This window comes from Mesoplodon mirus, assembly GCF_964341445.2.
Source record: "Mesoplodon mirus genome assembly, chromosome: 14".
Classification (NCBI taxonomy): Eukaryota; Metazoa; Chordata; class Mammalia; order Artiodactyla; family Ziphiidae; genus Mesoplodon; species Mesoplodon mirus.
In genome coordinates, this window is record NC_138990.1 from 65,807,492 (window position 1) to 65,831,354 (window position 23,863).

General features: G+C 36.5%; 1 protein-coding gene across 39 annotated transcripts in view; it reads right to left on the bottom strand.

Moving 5' to 3' along the window:
* NRXN1 (neurexin 1) overlaps positions 1–23,863 on the bottom strand; it is a gene marked incomplete at both ends in the record, with an annotated part of 1,125,847 nt that overhangs the window by 38,350 nt on the left and 1,063,634 nt on the right. For 2 of the 39 annotated variants that reach the window (XM_082643229.1, XM_082643228.1), the window contains one exon: positions 16,353–16,385. The exons of the other annotated variants lie outside the window; for them this stretch is intronic. In XM_082643229.1, coding sequence (XP_082499355.1) covers positions 16,353–16,385 — 33 coding nt within the window. Of the gene's footprint in view, positions 1–16,352; positions 16,386–23,863 lie in introns of those variants that run through there. 39 annotated transcript variants of the gene reach the window in all.

Here is a 23,863-nt window from a genome sequence, read left to right on the forward strand (position 1 = left end):
ATGCGGCCTTCTGACATCACCTGGAGCTGCCAGACTGGTGAGCACTCAGTAGCTCCTGCAAAGCCCACTAAGGACCACCTGAAGAATGCACATTCAGATGCTGAAGGAGAATTTTGTAAACTGTCTTCTATTGAGGACTGGGAGCCTCATGAGAGAGTCTGCCGTTTTGTGCACACTTCATCAGATGGCATCTGTGTCTAAACTCTTCCCTGAGATCTTTGAGTAATTAGCCACGCTCTCTTTTGGATAGCTTTTCTCTCTTCCGCCTTGCATTTACAATCAGTTCCTCTCAATTCTGACATGTTTCCTCGAAGTTGCTGTCATGCCTCTCCACCTGGATGAGCCCTTTTGCTCCCCTACACACCTCTGCAATCCCTTAACCTTCTCTTCATCCTCATTACTGGAATGCCTGCTGATTAAGAACAAGAATTAAGCCTTCTATTCACCCAAAAATGTCACCTGTCATTATGAGAACTTTTGGAATCATTTAAGTGTCATCACGTAAACAGAAAGACAAGCTTCTCTTGATGGTTCGGTAACGCTGTTATGAGCGTCGGTGCTATCTGCAACATAGCAGTGACCTCAGATGCCAAAGAGAATAGTATCCTTGTCCTGCTCCATAGGTTCTCAAACTTCTCTTCCACTTTTTAGTCGATGTGTACTCTTATTAGTTTTTCTCTTTTGTCTATCACTGTCAGGCTTTATAGAGGCCCGTTTCTGTTTTCAAACTTGCTCCTTCATATCTGCTTTGAGCTGGAAATCTAGATAATCAGATAACCAATGTTCTCCAACTATCTTAGAAACAGGGTCACAGAGGCTCTCAAACAAGAAAGCCCAGGTGCTTCAGAGTCAAGGCTCACGGCTTAAAATACACAAGACTTGTTAGTTTCCTCAAAATGCTAAGTTCCTTATGAAGGTAGTGCATTTATTGGTAAGTTAGTACCCAGTAATATTTTAACTATGATAATTCTCAAATAGGCTTTTCTTCATTAATTCCAAGAAACTCTACTGGAACTAGACTCCAAATACCTGAATCTCTATTTTCTAACACTTAGTCAGATAGAAGCCAAGCTTCCTTGGTGTTCTTCTGAGTTTGCAGAGAGGGAGATGGGCAGTGTAGTAAGGCAAGTGGCTGCCTTATTGTCTTTGACCTCCTTGCTTCCTGAAAAGATGGAGTGGGGGTACGTTGGCTTGTACTTAAAGGTAGAACCTGATGCGGATATGCAAGGGTTCAACTACATTTATCCAGAGTGAGTGATTCACTCAGTGTATCCTGAGTAGAGAGAGAGATCTGGTAGCCCCTTTTCTGGCTTCCCACGACCAGCTTTTCACTTGAGAAATTGAGGAATGCTAGTACTGCTCCCCAGTGACTCTGTGCATGGATATTAGACTTAGAACCAAGTTTAAATCTGGAGTTATTAGAACTTGGGTGACCTACTTAACCTCTCATTTATAAAATGGGAAGGATGCAGTACCAATCTTGGCAGTGTAGTTGTAAGAATTAAGATAATCATGATCAATGAACTACTTAGCACTATTCCCGGTTGTGAAATAAAAGTTATATTTTTATGGCAAAACAAGAGAAATTTAAACAAAAAATCTTCCCTGCCCTTTGGCCTCCTCTCTCCCCACACTGTTCTTTGTGTATCTTCATTATGCATGGACCAAACCTCCCACGTGAGCAAAAATACCTGCTCAACCACAGCCAGCAACATTCTCCTAGCATCAACACGACAACTCCTTAAAAGATGGCATTCCTTCTTGATCTTCTAAGGGGTCACATGACCCACCATGATGACGCTTAGATCTGAATTATGTAAACTGTCATTAATACATCATTCGATGTACAGCCCTGTCTCAAAAAAGCTTACCTAGGGCTTCCCTGGTGGCGCAGTGGTTGAGAGTCCGCCTGCCGATGCAGGGGACACGGGTTCATGCTCCTGTCCGGGAAGATCCCACACACCGCGGAGCGGCTGGGCCCGTGAGCCATGGCCACTGAGCCTGTGCGTCCGAAGCCTGTGCTCCGCAACGGGAGAGGCCACAGCAGGGAGGGGCCCGCGTATCGCAAAAAAAAAAAAAAAAAAAACAAAAAAAACAAGAAAAAAAACTTATATAACGGTGCCTTGATTACTAACCAATGGGACAGTTCTCAGAGCTTTCTGAGATGCTCTTCCCGGGTTATAATCCTCGAATTTGGCTCAAATAAAAATTTCCATTTCTTTTTAAATCATTTTTGACCGATTAATTTTTCGTCAATCTGGTGCATAATAAATACTAAGTAAATCTTAGCTCTTCTCACCTTCGTTATTACATAAGACACACACGTGTGTTACCTCTAGCCTACTGGGAGGCAGCACGTTTGTTGTTAAAGTGGGCAAAACCCAACATCCTAATAACCACAATAGGTTGACTATCCACATTTGCCCTTGCCTAGAATAATACTGTGAAGTAGGAGGGGAAAAAAACTAAATATTGCATGAAGAATTGCAAATGTACTTTCTCCCTGAATGTTCTATTTTGGTTTTCAACTTTTAAACTTCACTTTATTTCAAAACATACTCCCAACCATTCCAAAGCATTTTCAAGTTGGAAAGCCTTCTTTTTGTTTCACAATAAGGTAACTGCAGGTGCAAACTCGAGGGAGACAGACCTTGGAAATTTTAAGTATGTTGCCATGGCAATGGCTTGCAAGAATGTGTATGAGTTTCATCTTAGCTTTCAAGCATTCAACCGAATTCATATGTGGAGGTTCAAATTACTAGGCACACAATGTTTGCCATTCACCGTGTCTTGAAAGGTTTAAAAATAACTGTCTCTCTGTTGCTTATAGCAATCAATAACTACAAAATTCTACTTATCTATCTATCTATCTATCTCTCTATCTATCTATGCAAATGTGGAGATCTAGTCATTCATTATCTACTCTTAGCTAGCCAATCTCACCAGTTTGGCTGCTCTAAGGGAAGCTGTATACATAAATTCAACAATAATCATTTTTGCCATTGTTACAAACAAAGAGTTGCACCCCCAATGTGAAATAGCTATAAAATTTTTCTACTGAATTTCAAATTAATTTCCTCATTCAAAATGGATGTATCCTTAATGAAGCATGATAATTATTTAGGGATGGTCAGTTAAAGCAAACTTTCAGTCTCATGAAATGTGGAGGCTCTTTTTAAAAAGGTCCCATCCTATAATGCAGGAAAGAAGATTAAAACGTGTAATTCTAGTCATTAAATCAAATGCCCCTACTCCCAGAAAGCGACACTACCACCACCAACAAACAAAAAGACATACAAAGGAAGTAATTTTATCTCATTTGAACCGTCACTATCTTAATTGCTCTTAAATGGTTCAGTTGATGCTTCTAAATTCCAAAACCCTCACAATGAACTCATGATTCATTGCCAATAATAGCAGTGATTCTTGCGTACCGCAAAAATAAAAAAATTAAAAAAGCAGTGATTCTTGACAAAAACACTTTCCTCCCATAAATGAAACCTAAAGAACACTAAAATTGCAAAGTTTTAAAGTTATCTATTTGATATAAGAAATAATTCTTAACAAATTCTTTTCAAATTTCAAGGCTTTTTCCATCTAAATTTGCACTATGAAAATTAAGCCAATAATAAAAAAATTCATTCACCAGCAAAAAAAAAAAAAAAAAGGATCTCTAAGAGTATATGTTCTTTAGTTTTCTAAGAGTATATGTTCTTTAGATCATTTGCTGCAAATGATCCATGATGATACAAAGTGCCCTACATGAAATGAGACAAGGGACCTTGCTATGTCCTGCATTCGGTTACTGACAAACCTTCACAAAACTGTTATTAGCTACCAAACCCTGGCAGTTATTTAAAATTCACTTTGCTGCTTTAACTTTGACCCATCTTCCAAAACACACACACACACAACCATTCTCTCTGTCCCTTATACTCCTTGATTTAACAGCTAGTTGATATACTTTAAAACTACAGTAGTGCTCCCCCATTCTAAAAAGCCTACAGCAGTGCTGGAATTAAACAAATGAGAACACAGTAATTAGCTATGCAAACTGTCAAGTAGATCTAAAAAGAAAAACAACCCAGAAAACACAACAATCAGCAGTTTCAAGCTCTAACAAGAATCTACATTGAGTTCCCATTTATTTTAAACAAAAATACATTAGGTCTCTGAAAAACGTTCGCAGCAATTTCCATGGAAATAGGGCAAATCAGCTAATGGGTCTTTTACATCTCTCATTTCTATGATGCTGATATGGTAGAAAAGTCTTTGGTCCTACACTCTTTCCAAATAATTTCTATCCTACTCCTCTATAACCAGATTCATTCCCAAAGTGAGTAGTATCTAAAATGGTTCCCAAGTGGATATGGAACAGGTGTGTGGGTCAAATCACATCCTGTGACCCCCAATTCCCAAATCCCCCCCCCAAACCTCACCACAATAGTTTTATAAGAGGTAATGAAATTAAAAGGTAAACTGGAAAGGGAAAAGAATTGTTAAATTATCTGGGGCATTTGTGTGTGAATGGAAGGGAGAAGACATTCAATTCTTTGGGTGGAGAGTATGAATTACACAATTTGTAACTAAATCTCTGGGATCCTTTACTACCTACCTTCTCCCTCTTACAACCATGTTGAGTCCCTATGAAGCAACACAGACTACTTCCAACATATACATGCTTTGTCTGAAATATCAATCTAATGCTTACATTGACGGTTAATGTTCCTTTAACCCATTATGCATCCAGTAATAGAATTAGAATATCAGATTTTTTTAAAAATCTAGAATTGTGATGAACACATTTACTTTGAAACTTGTGTTTGCTTCAGTTCTCTTATCTTCAAACTTGTAGAACAACTGTCTGCTTTATAAAACTGAGAATGTAAGATGGGATGCCTGAAACTGGTCTAGGATAGGACATAGCATTCTGAAATTCGACTAGGAGTTCAATCATTATCTAACCCATTGACCTGTGGCAAATCACTCCCCATTCCAATATAAGTAGGTTAGAGTAGATGGCCCCTCAGGTCCCTTTAAAATATAATAATCAAGGGTAACACAAGAGAATCTTGTGGTACAGGTAAGCCTCTTGATTTTGGTGGTGATTATAAGAAGCTATACATGTAATAAAATTGCATAGAACTACACACACACACACACACATACACAATAAATGCATGTATAACTGGTAAAATCTGAATAAGCTCTATGATTTACATGCTGGTTTTGATATTGAACTATAGTTATATAAGATGTTAACATGGGGGGAAGTTGGATAAAGGGTGCAGGGGACCTCCCATATCTTTCTTTGCAACTATCTGTGAATCTATAATTATTTCCAAATATTTTTAAAATATATAAGTACTTAATACATGCATACATACATAAATATAATAATCTTTGATTTTGTGAAATGGCTTGTTGACTATCAAAGATAAGTGCCAATATACAGGGCCTGATGCTTTATCAATGAAGTGAAAGTTATTGGTTCCAAACAATCCACTTTTCAGCTAAATGTGATAATTTTTACCTAAAACAATTAGTGGTTTAAAGGTAGTTGGGATATTGACTATTTCTCCATGATTCGAATTGAGGAAATTGTTATGTGACAGGTTGTTACTAGTGACACCATTTTTGCCAGCCCTTCTGTTATTTATCCTTGAATACTGAACCCTACGGATTAAGATACCAAATAACTAAAAATTTCAACAACATGCCTTTGATTTAAAAGAGAAAATTAAAACAAAATACAAATAAAACAAAACAAAACCAACACAGTTCTAAAGGAAGTGTCAGGGAGTTACTAAAAATTGAATTCCTAATATTTATATTCTGAGGACTCTACAGTTTCTGTTCAATTAACTTCTCTTATGATGAGTAATCTTACTTTCTATTCCTAAAACCCTGTAGAATCCTATTCATCTAAGAATTAGGTTGTGCTCAATATATTTCCTTTCAATGTCATAGAATCCAGTAGACTCTCCTGACCTCCCTGAGATCTAAAAATCATGGCTACTGTCTTAGCAATTTTATACCTATATGTTGGTCAAAGTTTGATTCTTAAGTCTCACCAATGGGGCAAAAGAAAGCAAAATAGATGCCTGTAGCAGACTTCTGTTAGAGGTAAAGTAGAAAAGAGGCAAAGAAAGCAGGAAACTATGAAGAAAAGAGTGAGCAGAAGGAAAGAGAAAAGGTAAGAAAATGCTTCCCTCACCTACGTTTGGAGAGTGGTGGGGGACCTCAGTCCATTTTACAGATGAGACCAATGATAAAGGTACTTCAGACTTAGAAAAGTAGGACTAATGTCTCACCCAGTGAGATATAAAACAGGTCTTGGGTTTCAAAATTCTAGAAAGGGATTTGAAAGAAAAGAAGCATTATAAAATGTACAAGTCAAAGTAAGTCAATCCATCAAATCACCTCTGTGCCAGTACTAGCCAACTAAACTGTATCTTTAGGATTTAGCTCTCTTGTGGCAGCAAAGACTACACTCCTCTTAAACAGCAAAGCTTAAGACACAGAACAGAAAAGAGCCTAGTAGAGGATTTTCCTGTCCTTGCACATCTTTCACCAAACAATACAAGGTAAAACACACAGAGGCAGTTTCTCAGTCACTTTGATTAAAAAAGGCAAAGAATGGTGAGTTACCTGATGAAATCCTTTTAGAACCCATGCATACTTCTCCCAGTTAATTCTACCAGTTACCATAAATTTAAAATGGTAGAACTACTCTTGCCAACTAAGGAATGTCACTCACTACCTGGCTCTACAAGAATTGAGTCATTAGCTACTGAAGTCACTGATCTGTGGTACACCTGGAAAATAATTTAGGGCAGAGATCAGGAATAAGGCACTCTGTGCTCTGGGAAAACTGGCAGAAGAGGCCTTCAGATATTTATATATTTTAAGGAGAAAATTTTATGAATCCAGATTCTTGCATCTTCCCATAATTAGAAAATCATGAAAACCATGAACTGAGATATCAATTCCTCATGACTAGCAGCAAACTTCTACTGAGATGTATGCTTGATTGCATATACCCCTTCGCCAAACTCACACATACACTGGCTTCCTTGCCTACCTCTTTGGAGTAATTTCTCGTAGCTATCTGAGAGGCCGTCTCCAGGCTATAGCCCTCAGTAAGCCCCCAAATAAAACCGAAACTCACAGTTCTCATGTTGTGCCTTTTCTTTTCAGTCGACACAACCAATAAAAGAATAAAATACATAATAGGTAATGAGCCAAGAAAGACACTAAGGGTGGTAAACATGTGTCAAAGCTGCTGTAACAGAATCCAGGCCTTTACTTCATGTGGCCATAATGAAAAGAGCTGGTGAGAAGTGTGAGGCTATCACTTAACACTTTGCCCCTCTTTGCTCTCCCTAGTGCCACAGTGCCACAGTGCCACAGTGCCACAGTGCCACAATGCATCTTAAGCTTTGCGGGGTCCAGGTAATGCTTTAAAGTTGAAGTGTTTCAAGCTAACTGTGTTCTGGAAGTCAAATCTATCATTATAAGATTACATTAAAAGCTAAGCCTCTACTGTACATATCAATTTGTACTCCAAAATGCTGGTTTCCCAGAGCATTCACCAAATCCTGTCTAGGTTTCGATGCTGATAAGAAATAGAAGAAAAAATAAATAAAAATGCAATCACTGCACCTTCCATGTATTAAGTCTTAAAACTGTAAATGTCAAAGCTCTAATTTCATTTCCTTGTGTCTGTGAATATTTCCCTGCTAAATATTTCAAATGACTATAGACACTCACAAGCTATATTAGTTTTTACAGCTAAATTATGAACGTTCATAAAAATAATTTGTCCTACACATCTAACCTTTTTTTCTCAATATAGACCCAGTTTCTTTTTCACATTTATAGAAAAATGCTTACAAAGTCTTGTTCTCTGAGGATCTCATTTGGCAGTGATTAAATTTATTTTTCATAAATCTTTATTGGTGATGAGAATTTTTCTCAGACTGTGCTGTTGATTGCTTATGTTACCTCTTTCTTTACCACTTTCATTAGAAGTCTCACTGTACCTTGTTTCTTAGAAAAGAATTTGAAACTGATTTGGGGATGAAGGACTTTGAGTCCAGAGTATGCAGCACTTTATGAAATATTTATCCATACAAAGCCTAAAAATACACATGGTAGGTACAGCATTCACGTGGGTAATTATTTAGTAGATTCAGCACATAATTTTGCACCACAGGGTTCTTATTAGGAACACCAGAAAGGGAATCAGAGTTTCTTGACACATGGTAATAAATATTTTCACTTACAATGAATAATTTAGCTATTTTGGTATTCATTGTATGAAAAATAGATTTGAAATAATTTCAGGGTCTGTTAGCAAAGGTGAAGGTTTTGGAACACAAGGAGAAAACAGGGAGTATGAGGCCACTTTTCCCTTGTTTTCACAGAATTTTGCTTGTTTTTGTGATGCACACACTGCAGATTTTCCCTCATTTGTCAAGATGATGTCAAAATGAAAAGATGTTGTTCCTTCTGTAGCATTTCCTATTGTTAGTTCTTAGGATTCCAAACCGTTAATTATGTGAAATTTACCAGCCTTGCCCATAGAATGCTAATAAGTCTCTGTATTCTTCACTATGTAAGGAAAAGGAGATTTCCCTCCAATTAATGCTAGCCATGACTGGAATTATTCTCCCACTAGTTTCAAAATGAAAATTTCATACGAAAATCTCAGATGCAGATTCATCTAAAAAGTCAGGGGAGACGACTTAACAAAATGAAAAGCAGTCTATGTTTTAAGACCACTTTTCTTTAAAAACTTTTTCTTTTAAAAGAAATTCACATTTATTCACACTCTAAAATCATAAAGTATTAGAACTGCAAACCCCTCACCTTACAAATGGGGAAATCAAGTAGCAGAAATTTAAGTAGTTGGTTTTCACCATACCAGTAGCAGTAAAACTTTCTCTATTATAATGTCTTTATATAAATCTATTAAAATGAAATGTTTTAAAATTATATAAACTCCAAAAAATAACCTATAAACAATGGGACATTTTGAATTTGAGGTGAATTGGGGCAGCTGTAAGGACAAGTCTAAAATTTAGGAGAGTTTTCTATGCTGAGAATGGTAAAATTTCCCAAGGAAACAGAGAAAGGAAAAGAGAGTCTGTGACCAACTTCAAAATAAAACTAACATTGATAAGGGTGGGAAGAAAAAAACAACTGTTTGTCCTCCTAAAATACTTGACTGAATGTTTCTTAGTAGAAATTTGGGGTAGCCCAGTGGGGAGAATTCTCTTAGGTATTTGTGGGAATCAAACCAAGTGATGCTGAAATTTTCCAGAAGTAGTTTGATGTCACTCAGTGGCCTCTATGACACAAAATTTCTAAAAGCAAATCATTTCTCAAAGGGCATACTGAATGTTAATTTCTTAAATTTGACAGAAGTACAATGCTTATATAAGATGTTAACATTAGGGGAAGCTGGATGAGAGTGAACTCTCTTTAATATGTTTGTAACATTTCTATATATTTAAATTATTTCAAATTAAAACATTTATTTAAAAACTAAAAAATAAAAGAATCATAGTGATATGATCAAATCCTATGTATTACATATAAGTTGGGAAAACTGGTATTTATAAAATAATTTTCTTTTAAAACAGATACAGGTATGTTCATAAAAAGTAACCTATGAATTCCCCACTTTTGTAATATTTACAGACATAAAACATGTATTATCCTCATTTGAATGGCATCTTTAGAAATGATCTTACATGGTAGACTTTCAAATAAACCAAGAATATAAGTTTCTACTTCATCTCATCATTTTAAACCCTCATAACTCTTCCTAAAGGATTAAAAAGAGTTGATGCATCATTTAGGGAATTGCTAGGTAGAAAGAGAGAGAGAGGTTAAAGTCAGTATTTATTTTGTTATTGCATCAGTAGTCTTCTGTTTAAAATGACAACATCTGTTGCAACTGAAATCTCACTGGCTATTTGGAAAACTAGAAAGTCAGGAATCTCAGAAAATCTTGTTGCATGTATGCCACTAAACAGTGACCTGAGCTTACTGTCTCTAGCTTGAGATTTTGAAAAATAATAAAAAACTATTGAGTTTGATATTTTATACCTAGGTATTATTTCAATCAATTCTAATGAATGGTTCATGAAGTTTCCCATAATTATTCACTATATTTTAAACTACTTACTGAGGAAACAATAGTATTTCAGTAACATGAGTAGACTATTTACATAATTATCACTTATTCAGAATTGTTCCACTTCAGGCCAGACCTTTGCTTCCTGCCTATATCCTCCCATGTTCTATTTTCTTTTTGATGGGTGCCCTTCAAAAAGAAAATAGAATCAAAGATACAGAAAGAAGTAGAATCAGGCATACTGAAAATTATTGCTGGAGTAATTTACAAATGCACTTATTTATACCCTAGTGGCCTGAGATAGTTATACTTACTCCAAAGTGTCTTATTTACTATTGGAAAAGTGACTGAATATTTCAAGTCATCCCATCAATAAAAAGAAAACAATTTCTTATTTTTTAAGGGAAAACGTTTAGCAACAATAGCTAATTTTAACAAATAAAGAAAACAAATACAAACTAAATATGCAGGTGATTTTTAACTAAAAACAGTTGTACACATTTTGTATTACTTTAACATTCATAAAGCATGAAAACTGGTTTAAGAAATCAATATGTTGTCCTGAGAACATGTAAAACAGGAAGCAACCACACTGACTGATTTTGAGACAAGCTACTTGAGATCTTGCTTCATATTCCAATACCCTCAGTGTCCTAAACACCACTTCAGAGGCTGGTATTGGTGTTACAGGATGTGTAGCCCACCTGATTTGACCTGATTTTGTGTTACCTTTTATTTTATGACTGGATAACTAGGGCTGCTCAAACAAATTCAGAGAACATACAGCAGAAAAACATCAGAGCATCTACTTAGCCATTATTGAACTCTCCTTTCTCTAAGCTACCATGAAGTGTGTAATAGATGCTCAGCAAAAACGTGTTCATTAATTGAGACTATAGGGTGAAATTATTCAGCCTTCAATACCCCTCTAGTTTTATATGTGTTTGTCCTTTCTCCTCAGCTGGACTTTTAAGGCAGCAAGTGTCTTAGTTTCCTTTGAGTCACCCATGACGTCAAGCATCTACTGATCTATCAATCAATAGATATTTTAACAGATCTTAACTATTAAATGTACCAAAAAAACACTGAGATACGTGCTTATATATTATAATTTTCAACATTCTGGAAAGAGATGGTATACTTCTTGAAGGCTTAAGAAAACTCTTGGCAAACCAAAGAGTAGTTATTACCCTGAAATTTCTAGTTTTTCTATGTAATCTATTATGTAGCAGCTAAATATTTAGCAGTGTTTTATGCAGACACACATATTCATACACATACCACATTCAACTCTGAAAATATTGTAGTCCTACTACAAACCCAATGGATAGGTGATTCACTCAAATCTAACCATGCTAACTGAGAGAAGTCACGGCACATGATGGAACACAATGATTTTTCAGCCCATGGGAGGTTAAGCGGTCTAGAGAACACATCTGGTCATGCAAGATAATCCATTATGTAGACAGTTCACACATGGGTCATTGAGAATTGATGCCTGGGGCTATATCTATGCAACTCCAAATCAAGGAGCTTCAAAAAAATATCAAAATTCTATGCAAACTTCTTGATTTGACAACAGAGTGTTCTGAAGTCATAAAGGTAGTCTTAGTCATATACATACATTATTATACATACATAGTATTTATATATGTAATCTATATTTTGTATATATAATAAATAGTTTTTAATTATAAGAAAATTCATTTCAATGAAATGATTGGGACGGCATTGTCTTTGAAGCTGTAGTAGAGTTTTTAAATTGAAAAATGTGAAGAGGTCGGACAGATGAAGGCATTTGCCCACACCACTAAACCCCCATATCATCTATGAATTTACTAGTAAATCTAGGCTGTGAGGTTATGTAATTATATTTTTGGTCTGAAATATGCTTACAGTCAAGACTGTGGCCCTACCAAACCTGTCATGTTTAAATAAAAAAGCTATGGAAACAAACATGAGAAAATACAGACTCCAGGACTGATGTCTTTCAGAGACTGATTTCTTTTGGTCCCCTAAATAATATTCAAGTCATTCCCATCATTATATGATGTTTTTGTCTTTTAAACTAAGCAATACCTAAGGTAATGAAGCCTGAAGCCTTTATAGCAAAAGACATTCCATTTAGTCGTGGGAAAATAGTAAGAAAACTTTTTTGAGTCTTTTTTGCTATCAGGAAAACAATTAAATTGTGGCTTAATCTGCAGTCTCTCTCCCCCCCATATATATATATAAATATTTTTTTCACAACAATGAAAACAAAAATGTATAATTGATTTTTGGGGGGGAAATAGTTCTCAGATAGTTTCCAATGCATAATCAAGTGAATTCAAATGAGGGTGAAAATTTGAGAGGAAAATGGAAGTGTGCAGTGATAATCACACATAATTTATGACACAAAACTAGAAAATCTCTCTCATATATTTTTACTTTTTCATGGTTATTATTTAGTTTAGACTTATATGCTGTCTTAATTTTCTGTGAGACACTAGAGATACCCATGGGTTTATATCTGTCTGTAATTCTCCCCAGTTATTCTGTATACTGGAAATTGCCTATCTACTCGATATACTGTGCTTGGCTCCATTCTCTGTGCTAGAGTAATAAGGGAAGGGAGCCTTCAGGAGATTCAAGTATCAACTATCAAGTAAATGTAAATAAGATAGCAGAAAATAAAATCAATATTTCTGGGTCAATATGGTAACCTTAATAGAAATCAATGATACTCAAAGCCTAAATATACACAAACTATACAAAAATGTATAAGCAGAACTTGGTGTCATTATATTCTGCTGAATTTATATATAGTTTATTGTTTCTGTTTAATAATAGAGGTCTGGGGCTTCCCTGGTGGCGCAGTGGTTGAGAGTCCGCCTGCCGATGCAGGGGACGTGGGTTCGTGCCCCTGGTCCAGGAAGATCCCACATGCCACAGAACGGCTGGGCCCGTGAGCCATGGCCGCTGAGCCTGCGCGTCCGGAGCCTGTGCTCCACAATGGGAAAGGCCACAACAGTGAGAGGCCTGCGTACCAAAATAATAATAATAATAATAATAATAATAATAATAATAATAATAATAATAGAGGTCTGGAACAAATGGCATTTGAGTCCATAGACAGGTAAAGCAGCGGAGTTATTCCTCTGCTGGGGAATAGTACTGGGAGTAGAGGAAATGGGAAGTGAAAAAGAAGACTGAATTAATTAATTAATGAAGGCACCACTTGGTCTAAGTATAATTAAATAGCCACTAACTCTGTTCACCTATATCTTGCTAGTGCTTGTAACACCAGAATTAAGAGCACTAATTTGACATGGCAAAATCTTGCTTCAAATGGGTTATTTTCCAAATGGGCAGAGTGTAAGCTTAGTTCTTGAAACATTTAAATTTAATATAGACAAAGATTGAAAGTTCTTGGCTACATGCTTTATTTTCCCATTTGAAAACTACAAAGTATAAGCTAAAAGGGCTTTTCCCATCAATTAGCAATCTGCCTACTGCATCCATCATACAGTTAATTGATTGCACTTGTAGTTTATAAATGCACCCAGATGCTGTGGAATGAGCACATTTTGTAAATTAAAGGAGCATATGGAACACACACAGACAGTAACATTTCATCATAACTACCCAAAACATCCTTAATATGCAATATTACATCACTAATTACTTCATAAATATGTAAGTATTTTCTGGTTAATGTCTTGGTGAGAAATTTGCTTGGCAGTTGACCCCAAATGCTACTGTGACCAGACATTTAATACCACTTCAGGGCTCTTCTAGTTTCATTCTACAGAAGGAGAACGTGGCACTCAGCATATTAGGCAACTTGATTGTGAAAAGTCAATGAAAATATTTATTCTTTAACACTGGGTTATCTTGCTTAATGAACACCAGTCAACCCTCCAAAATATAAATATCTGTCCAAAGATCTGTCTGTAGGCACTATTTCTTTCTAAAAATGTTAGAGGGAATTTGCCAAGTGAGGAGAATTTTGTTGCTTAGTGGACTCTTTAATTTCTAAGAACAGGGCATTGGAAGAAAAGGAGTGGAGAAGTATATGAAATTGGTCTCATTCATTAACTCTGGGAAAATCAATATAAATGACTTGAATAAATTATCCTAAATGTATCTCAGAATGTTAAAGGTAAAGGTTTTCATTCCCTTTATCTATGTCATAATTCCTTGTCAAGCCAAGGTTCAAGAGGCAGTCAAAAGAGACATGCAACACGGCTAAATTTCCCTTGGAAAATGGAAATTCTCTCCATACACAAGGTCCACCAACCAAATGATTAAGAGAGCTGTGGGTGACCCACAGAGTAAGAGATGTGTACTTAAACTTTTAAAATTTGTGTTTCATTGGTGCATTTTGGCAGCATGGTTTTGGTAAAATTCAGTTAAACTTAGGACTGGAAATTGTGTCTGGGTTCACCTTAGAATTTTGAAATAATCATTGAAATCACAGAATTCAGAAGTAAATTGATTTTTCATTCTTTTTCAGTCCTATGACCCTTCTGGACAAAGACTGTGCCCTTGGGTGACAGAAGGCTTGATTAATTTCATTGCAGAATTTGAACTGGGCATTGGTCAAGCCCCCAGCCTTCAGGATAAAATCAACAAATACTTAAATAAAACATTTAAAGTTATTCTAGAAATGAACATCTATTTATAAGCCAGAAGTAAAATAACAGTAGATTAGTCAGCATGAGCTCCTAGTGTTTTCATCATTCAAAGCTTACTTAGGGAAAAAGTCAGCAAGCCCTATTGATGCTTGAATCGTTAAAGTATGATAAATAAGTTTAGTAGTTATTGCCGTATTTATATTTAGATACCAATGACTCAAATAATATGACAGTTTAATTTGAATTTTGCTCCTATTGAATACTCTTCCTGAATATGGCAAAGAGAAAAAGGTTACAAACAACAACAAATAGCACACCATTTATAATCTGGTAAAGTACCTTCTATTCATGGGATTTCTTTCCTAATGTATGAAGCAGGGGTTACCTAATTCAATGAAAAATAGTTGTCACAACAGACATGACATTCTATCGTGTACTTAAAGGAAGATGCAATCAGAAGTTCCCTTGAAAAGAGGGGCCAGGCTTCCTTCACTATTAAACCTACTCCTCCCCTCCCCCCTCCCCTTTTCTGAGATTCAATCCCTTCTGTTCTCCATCTGCTCCGCCCCCGCCTATTGTCTCCTCTCCCAGCCAAGCATGCCAATCCCATCTGGACATACTCTTGCTTTTGCTGGCTCTAATTCCCATGGGCCTAGGAAATACTTGAATGCCGAGGCTTTTCTCCTCTTCAGGAGAATAAGGATAGCTACGAGACTATCAAACAATTATCCGAAGAATTCACACTCATGAACATGCACATGATGTCTCAAATACGCAAACAGCACTTTTAGAATCCTCTCTTAGGCTAAAATAAAAAAAAAATGTTTCTAATTCTCTCACCTTGGATGCATTTTTAAAAACTGAAATCTTACTGTCTCTGAAATAATCAAAATTTATATTTCAAAAATATAAAAACGTTCATTCATCCCAGACATGCATTTTTTTCAGTAAGCAGAATTAGTGTAAACAAATGTTGCTCAAATCTTACCATCATGAAATATTTCCATTAATTAATCAGGTTTAATAATCACTAATACATTTTCTGTGGCACCAAACATACATTTAATTCACACATTACACCTTTACGAATTTTCAACGAAAACCCACTCTGCCACAAAAGCATGCATGGTCAGAATCTAAGCATATTTAGGCAAAATAATCACCAAGTCGCTAACAATAATAAAGCAGTCTGGCAAGTATTGAAAGCAGCTTTTATTCATGCTTTTACTCGAATCAACTTAATACATATATATAAACACACACCCCACAATTTTTGGTTGTTTCTGACACAAGCATGCTCATAAACCTCTGAAGCTCACGCAACAAAACAAAAGTAGAAGCAACCATGCTCAGGGTTTAAGGACATTTAAAATTTAAAACAACCTTTCTACATTTCATACAGAGCGTGCATAAATTTGACATGCAATCTCCAAGAAGAAACATTTTAATATAAATCTTAAAATTAGTTTATCCAAAAGAGTTTATTCTTATTTTCATTATTATTGTTCTTAGGCTTCTGGTATCTTAAACCCTGCATGCTGCAGTTCTAAGCTGTGCTGAGCACCGGCTGTGATAGAAGAAGCTACCTGCGAGTTTTCACAGTGCCATCTCATATCCATGTCTGTCTGGCTACCCTGCGTGCTTAGAGCTTTTTTCTTAATTCTTAATGGAAATCCTAGGAAATTTAGTCCATCCTCTGAAATCAATACTGGTGACAGGAGAGCTCCCTGACTCAGTGGGAGATCAAGATGATAAATTGCCTGCGCATCAGCCTGGCCTATCAGTGCCCTGCACACAGATGGGCGAGAAAACACACAGAAAAGGCTTTATCAGTCACGTGTCACCAACGAGCCAATGGCTGATGCACTACTGCAGGAAGGGATGCTGCAGTTCTGTCTGCAGTTGACAAGGCTGCTGGTAGACAGACCAGCCCGTGCCCAGCTCAGAAAGTCTTGGCAGTCTCTGCTGTCAAATTTGCTCCCCCACTGTGACTGCATAGGGAAACAGACATTCCCCTAAACCCCGACCCAAATAAAGACCTATTTTCATGCACAGGAATTTTTCTCTGTATTACTTTGTAATCCAATGTGACAGCTCAACAGAAAAGAAACTACTTTTTAACATCCCAACCCTTCAACTCTTCTTATGTGCTTCCCTTCAGATGATTATCACCTTTTCACCTAATAATAAATTAGAAGACTTAAACTGTGCAATTAGCATGCAACCCTCCTAACAGAATCGGCTCAAAGCTTTGTAATTGTAATTATAATTTTATTTTCAAGTTAATGAATGGCATTTTTTGAATGCCCCATTTATAATGAGTATTTTTATGGGATAATTTTGTAAAGGCAATTATGCAACATTAAGAAATACATTACTATGCTTTTTTTTTGCCAATTAGAGCTGTTTCTCTTTAAAGATAATTTAAGTCCCAATAAATATGCCACGTTATAGATCATTAAAAAGACAAACAAGGTCACCTTATTTTTGATAAAGGAGACAAGAATATACAATGGAGAAAAGACAGCCTCTTCAATAAGTGGTGCTGGCAAAACTGGACAGCTACATGTGAAAGAGTGAAATTAGATCACTCCCTGACACCATACACAAAAATAAACTCAAAATGGATTAAAGACCTAAACGTAAGGTCAGACACTATAAAACTCTTAGAGGAAAACATAGGCAGAATGCTATGACATAAATTACAGCAAGATCCTTTATGACCCACCTCCTAGAGAAATGGAAATAAAACCAAAAATAAACAAATGGGACCTAATGAAACTTAAAAGCTTTTGCACAGCAGAGGAAACCATAAACTAGACAAAAAGACAACCCTCAGAGTGGGAGAAAATATTTGCAAACGAAGCAACTGACAAAGGATTAATCTCCAAAATTTACAAGCAGCTAATGCAGCTCAATATAAAAAAAAACAAACAATCCAATCCAAAAATGGGCAGAAGACCTAAATAGACATTTCTCCAAAGAAGATACACAGATTGCCAACAAACACATGAAATGATGCTCAACACCACTAATCACTAGAGAAATGCAAGTCAAAACTACAATGAGGTATCACCTCATACCAGTCAGAATGGCCATCATCAAAAAACCTACAAACAATAAATGCTGGAGACAGTGTGGAGAAAAGGGAACTCTCTTGCACTGTTGGTGGGAATGTAAATTGATACACCCACTGTGGAGAACAGTATGGAGGTTCCTTAAAAAACTAAAAACAGAACTATTATACGACCCAGCAATCCCACTACTGGGCATATACCCTGCGAAGACCATAATTCAAAAAGAGTCATGTACCAAAATATTCATTGCAGCTCTATTTGCAATAGCCAGGACATGGAAGCAACCTAAGTGTCCATTGACAGATGAATGGATAAAAAGATGTGGCACATATATACAATGGAATATTACTCAGCCATAAAAAGAAATGAAATTGAGTTATTTGTGGTGAGGTGGATGGACCTAGAGTCTGTCATACAGAGTGAAAGAAGTCAGAAAAAGAAAAACAAATACCGTATGCTAACACATATATATGGAATCTAAAAAAAAAAAAAAAAAGGTTCTGAAGAACCTAGGGGCAGGACAGGAATAAAGACGCAGACGTAGAGAATGGACTTGAGGACACAGGGAGGGGGAAGGGTAAACTGGGACGAAGTGAGAGAGTGGCATGGACTTATATATACTACCAAATGTAAAATAGATAGCTAGTGGGAAGCAGCCACATAGCACAGGGAGATCAGCTCGGTGCTTTGTGTCCACCTAGAGGGGTGGGACAGGGAGGGTGGGAGGGAGATGCAAGAGGGAGGAGATATGGGGACATATGTATATGTATAGCTGATTCACTTTGTTATAAAACAAAAACTAACACACCATTGTAAAGCAATTATACTCCAATAAAGATGTTAAAAAAATACAAACAAAACAATAAAAATACAAACAAACAAGCGCCAAAGGATGTACACATCCTGCTTCCCAAAGCCAGAAAAATAAATGAGTTATCCAGTGTTGGAAATATATACTTATTTTTTACCTTTCCTCTAAAATTTAAAGTAATCCTTTCGTAAGCAAAGGCTCCACATCTGGAATACCATATGGAAATATATCCCCAATACATCTGCATTTATTGATCATTCTGTAATAGCAGACATGTTGCACAGTTCAAGGTAACTGAGATGACTGTATCCTGTCTGACAAGGAAGGTTTTAACTTGTAAGACTATGGTGTGTTTCAAATGGCCGTATCATGGAGATACTTTTTAAAAAGCTTAAAAGAAACATTGAATGATCTTTGGGAATAACCTTTATATCACAAAGAGTACCTGGGGAACCTCTATTGTTCTTTATGGGCCAGTTTTCATTATCTCCATGCATTTTCAAGGACTAATTCTAACCCCTTATAGAGTCACTCAATACTACTAAGAAAAAATCTGAGAATAAATCATGATAGGTATGCCATAAAAAAGTAAATTGCCACTGAGGTTTAGAATGCTGAAATTCCAAAGCTCATTTTGTCTTGGCAACTATTTTTTAAATCCATCCTGGAAAGATTGGACTCTGTCAAGTTTTTGTTTTGCAAATTCCTTTCCTCTCTCCTTTATTCAATGTTGACTCTAAGGAAATAATAAAGCATTTCTTAAGTTCTTTAAAATATATATTGTTTTGTGCCCATTCTCTCCATTTGGCCTATTTATTCAGTAATATGACCCTCAACAACCAAACTTTATTCTTTTAAAAGAAAAGATTAAGGCTCAGAGCATTTATCAAAAAGAAAACAACGATCATGAAACATTGACATTAAACCTATTTATTGAACTACTGTAATAGCCAAAAACTAGAAACCACCTACTCATCAATAATGAACTGATGAGATAAATTACAGTTTTACAGTCCGGATACTCTGTAGCTGTAAAATACAATGTGGTAGATTCAAACATGCGTATATGAAGAGATCTCTAAGATATATTGTTATGTAAACAAAAATTAAAGGTACAAATTTAAAATTGTTTAAAGGCTATATACACACTACACACATGCTTTACACACACAAATACATAGCTGCATATGCAAAGGAAATTTCTGTAAGGACATAAAATATCAGTTAATAGTGGTTAAATCTGAGGAGGGGAGCCGAGTTCAAAGGTGGGACCATAGCATAGTTTTAATAGGTACCATTTTGGACATTTTAAAAATCAAGTCTATGTATTACTCTTCATATTTAAAATTATTAAATAACGTAAATGATGGCATCTATGTTCATTTATGGTTAAAAGGACGTGATTGGTAGATGTTTTAAGCCAAAATGCTGAGGGGAAAGGAGGACAGTCAGAGGGAAGGGTGGCCTGTTGTTTTTCATGCAAAGAACATTGAGTACATGTGGGCAAGGAGAGAGCTGCTAGGTACAGGTTCTGGCAGTCTTAGCTGAAGACCTCCACATCCCATATTAACTTTTGGTTCTTTCATCTCTGAATGCAGATAACAGTACAAACTTACGTATGTTAAGAGCTTTACAACTTCTAGTGACAACTCACCTGAATTCTTTCTGATTCTTAGAGGTAGGAATGTGGAGGACTGAGAAATAAATGATTTGACTAGTTAACTGAACTTGGGTGAATTAACTCTGTCAAAACTTAGTTTTCTCAGAAAGATGCAATTGTCAAGAAATGGCAGAGCTAAACTCGAATCTTAATTTAGGATATTGTTTACTGCTGCTTTAAAAGCAAGATGATGTGCTTTTTTTTTTTTTTTTTTTTTTTACCAATAATGGTGTAGGGTTAAAGACAAGATGAAATCCATTTTCTTCTGTCTCCTACCTGGCACAAGCTTATTTTATCCCCAAACCAGAACCTGGCTTATAGATTCTATTTTTAACTCTTGTTGTTGTTATTCAGATTCTTATAACTTTAAGAGATATAAACTTTAAAAAAAGAATTGGCCAAATTTAGTGAAAGGCTTATAATATGCATTATTAAAGGATTTTTTGTTTTACCCCCAATTATTCTAAGTCAGTGGTTTATGGGGGGGGGGGTGATTTTGCCCCCAAGGGAACATTTGACAATGTATGGAAACAGTTCTCATTGTCACAACTGGGGAAAGTGTTCCTAGCATATAGTGGGTAGTAGCCAAGAATGGTGCTAATCATCTTAAAATGTACAGGACAGCTCCTACATCAAAGAGTTACCTGGCCCTAGATGTCCATAGTACTGAGACTGAGAAACCACACTCTCAACACTGGGCTTTTCTACCTTATTTATAAACAGGTGAAAAAAAAAAGTATTCTGTATATATTGTGATGTGGCAAGGAAGTAAGTTTAGATGGAGAGAAGAGGATAACCAAGGCCCAAGGCTGTGGGTCACTCCAAAGTTAAGAAGTCATGAAGAGGAAGAAACAGCAAATGAGGATGAGGCTGGGAGGAAAAGCAACGTGTGGTGATCTGGAAGCCTGTGGTAAAAAGTGTGTCAGAAAACACACTGGCATCAACTTGCTCGAATGCTGTTAACAGGTCAACTACTAATTTATTCTCCATAGAGGTTTATATTTAAACAAAGGGTCTGAGAAATTAATCTCATTGAAATTAACAATATAAAAGGCTTGAGGTCCTTATTCCTCTTCATATTTGAATTTTTGAAGATGTGGCCAGAAAAAGTAATATTTACAAGGATCACAGGAGGGCTCTTTGAGGGACTAGGTGAGGGGAGGGGGCTTTTGTGACCCTCAAATTATACTTCTTAGGCTACTTTAGAGTCCACAAAGTTAGGCTTGTAAACAAGCAAGCAAATAAATCCTATTTTGGACCCCTCCCCACACCCCACCACAGCTTGCAGAGTGCCACCATATCCACCTAGCAAGGAGGTTAGTGATTCTTGTCTCCAGGCCCCCACCCAGTCTTTCTATCCATAGATTAAGTTTTTAGGAACAGAGTTCTCAGAACCAGCTTCAGGCACTTTCCCTCTGTGACTCCTGTCATGCCAGTTTCCACACTTGGCCAAGCCTGTGGGTCAGTGCAACAGGGCTGAGATACAGAGCCACCTGAAACACTATGACATTGGAGCAGCTTCAAGCCACATTAATGCTCTTTGTAACAGGGAAATATTGCAGGAAAGCAGGAGGGAGGGAGGGAGGGAGGGAGGGAGGGGGAGGGAGAGAGAGAGAGAGAGAGAGAGAGAGAGAGAGAGAGAGAGAGAGAGATCAGAGAAAAGAGCCACAGATCTAGATATTATCACGTACTCTGTGGTGTGGGAGAATACTCCATGTCACAGTTCTCTTAAAACCAGAAAGGTCTTTACAACTCCAAGAGCTCGTACGGTTCGCATAGACCAACTCCTTCATTTTATGGATGAAAGATTTTGAGGCAGAGAGGTTAAATAACTTGGCTTAGATTAAGTGACAGTGGGATTCTGTCCCATTCTAGTCAATGGATGAACATGATATTGGCAAGTTTCAAGATTTTTAAAATCACCATAATTATTAACCAGAGTAAAACTTAGAGGAAGGGGAAAAGTTGATGTCAAATAAGGGACAGTAGATGGCTCCAAAGCCTCCTCCCTCCCACACTGATGTTGGATTAAGGCATGGAAAGCTTTTGCTACCCAGGAAAGAGAGTATGATCCTCCACTGGGCATTGATCGGCTATGAAATACAAAAGAAGCAGCTCTGAGTCTCCTCCTTTCAGAAGAATGTGAGTGGTGGCTGAAGATTATTTTAAATGCAAATTCTCTTGTCTGTACTTTCACCACAGTGATGATGAATGGGAAGTAGGATGCATGAGTGACTTTTAAAAGACATAAGTCAGGAAGTAAGCTCTAGTTGTGAGAGAATATAGAATAGGAAATGCTCTGGACCATTTTCCTTTTTTAAGAGAATAGAAATGGTAGAAATTCATAGCGGATTACCTTAGTTTTAAATTTTATTTTATTTTTTTCCCCTACAATGGCAGCCCTAGTTTGACACCATGGAGTGCCACTACACTCCTGTTAACTACTAATTTAATATTTGCAAGTACAGGTTAGAGGCAGGAAGTGAGTTCATGTCTAAATGAGTAAAATTTCACATATTCTAAATCTTATGGTGTCGGTTTTCTGCAACCTTATTCTTGTGGGTTTTGGTTTTTTACACTGATTATTTCTCTAGTTATGCACGCTTTTTGCAAAAACACAAGCAAAAACCCCACTGCCTTATATAATTTTTTCCATAACATTGTATTCTAAAATGTATTAAACTAATGTTGAAAATAAAAGAAATTGATACTCAGAGGGGTTAAATATCACCTATATCCATGAAGTTAGCAATTAAAAGTCTATTGACTATATATCAAATGTTCTTTCCAAATCAATACTACCCCTAGTGCTTGCTCTAGACTCACTGTCCTCAAAGTTTAGTATGCATAAGAACCGAGAAGGAACAAGTTAAATATCCAGATTTCTGGGCCCTTCCCTGGAGACTGATTCTCTTTACTTGGATAGATCCCCCAAATCTGCATTGTTGATAGGCATCCCCTCTCCATAATATAAGAACCTCAAGATCATCTTAGAGTTTCAAGTTCAGAATTCCTTTTCATGAAGAGTCATGTCAACAGGATTTCTAATGAATGGAAATGGGAAGCTTGTTTTTTAGGGAATAAAATTTAAAGAGTGGTAGAAATCGTGTTCACCAAGAGAGAATTGGAACAGAGACCAGTGTCACAGCAAAAAAGAAAAATGCAGGTGCTTTAGAGTCATCCATGAAGGGATAGTTTCCCAAACTGGATTTTACAACATAAAGAATATTTTAGTTGAAAATATTTTTGAGCAAGGAAAATTAATGTGCATAGATGAAATGTGCAAATAGTAGCATTTAGAAGAATAGGATGACCCTTTTATAGCCACAAATAGAAATGACACTTGGCTGAACTGGTCCCTATCTCACTGCTGCCATTAGAAACCATGAATATGCAGATATCCAGGCAGGGTCCTTTTGTATGTCTTAAGAATTCATTTGGACTAAGAAGGGTTTTCTTAGGATAGCTCTCTAGATCTCTAGAGAAGGCAAGCTTTCCTTTAGGTTAGTGAGATCAGAACCCACTAACATCACATCAAAGCTTCTTTAA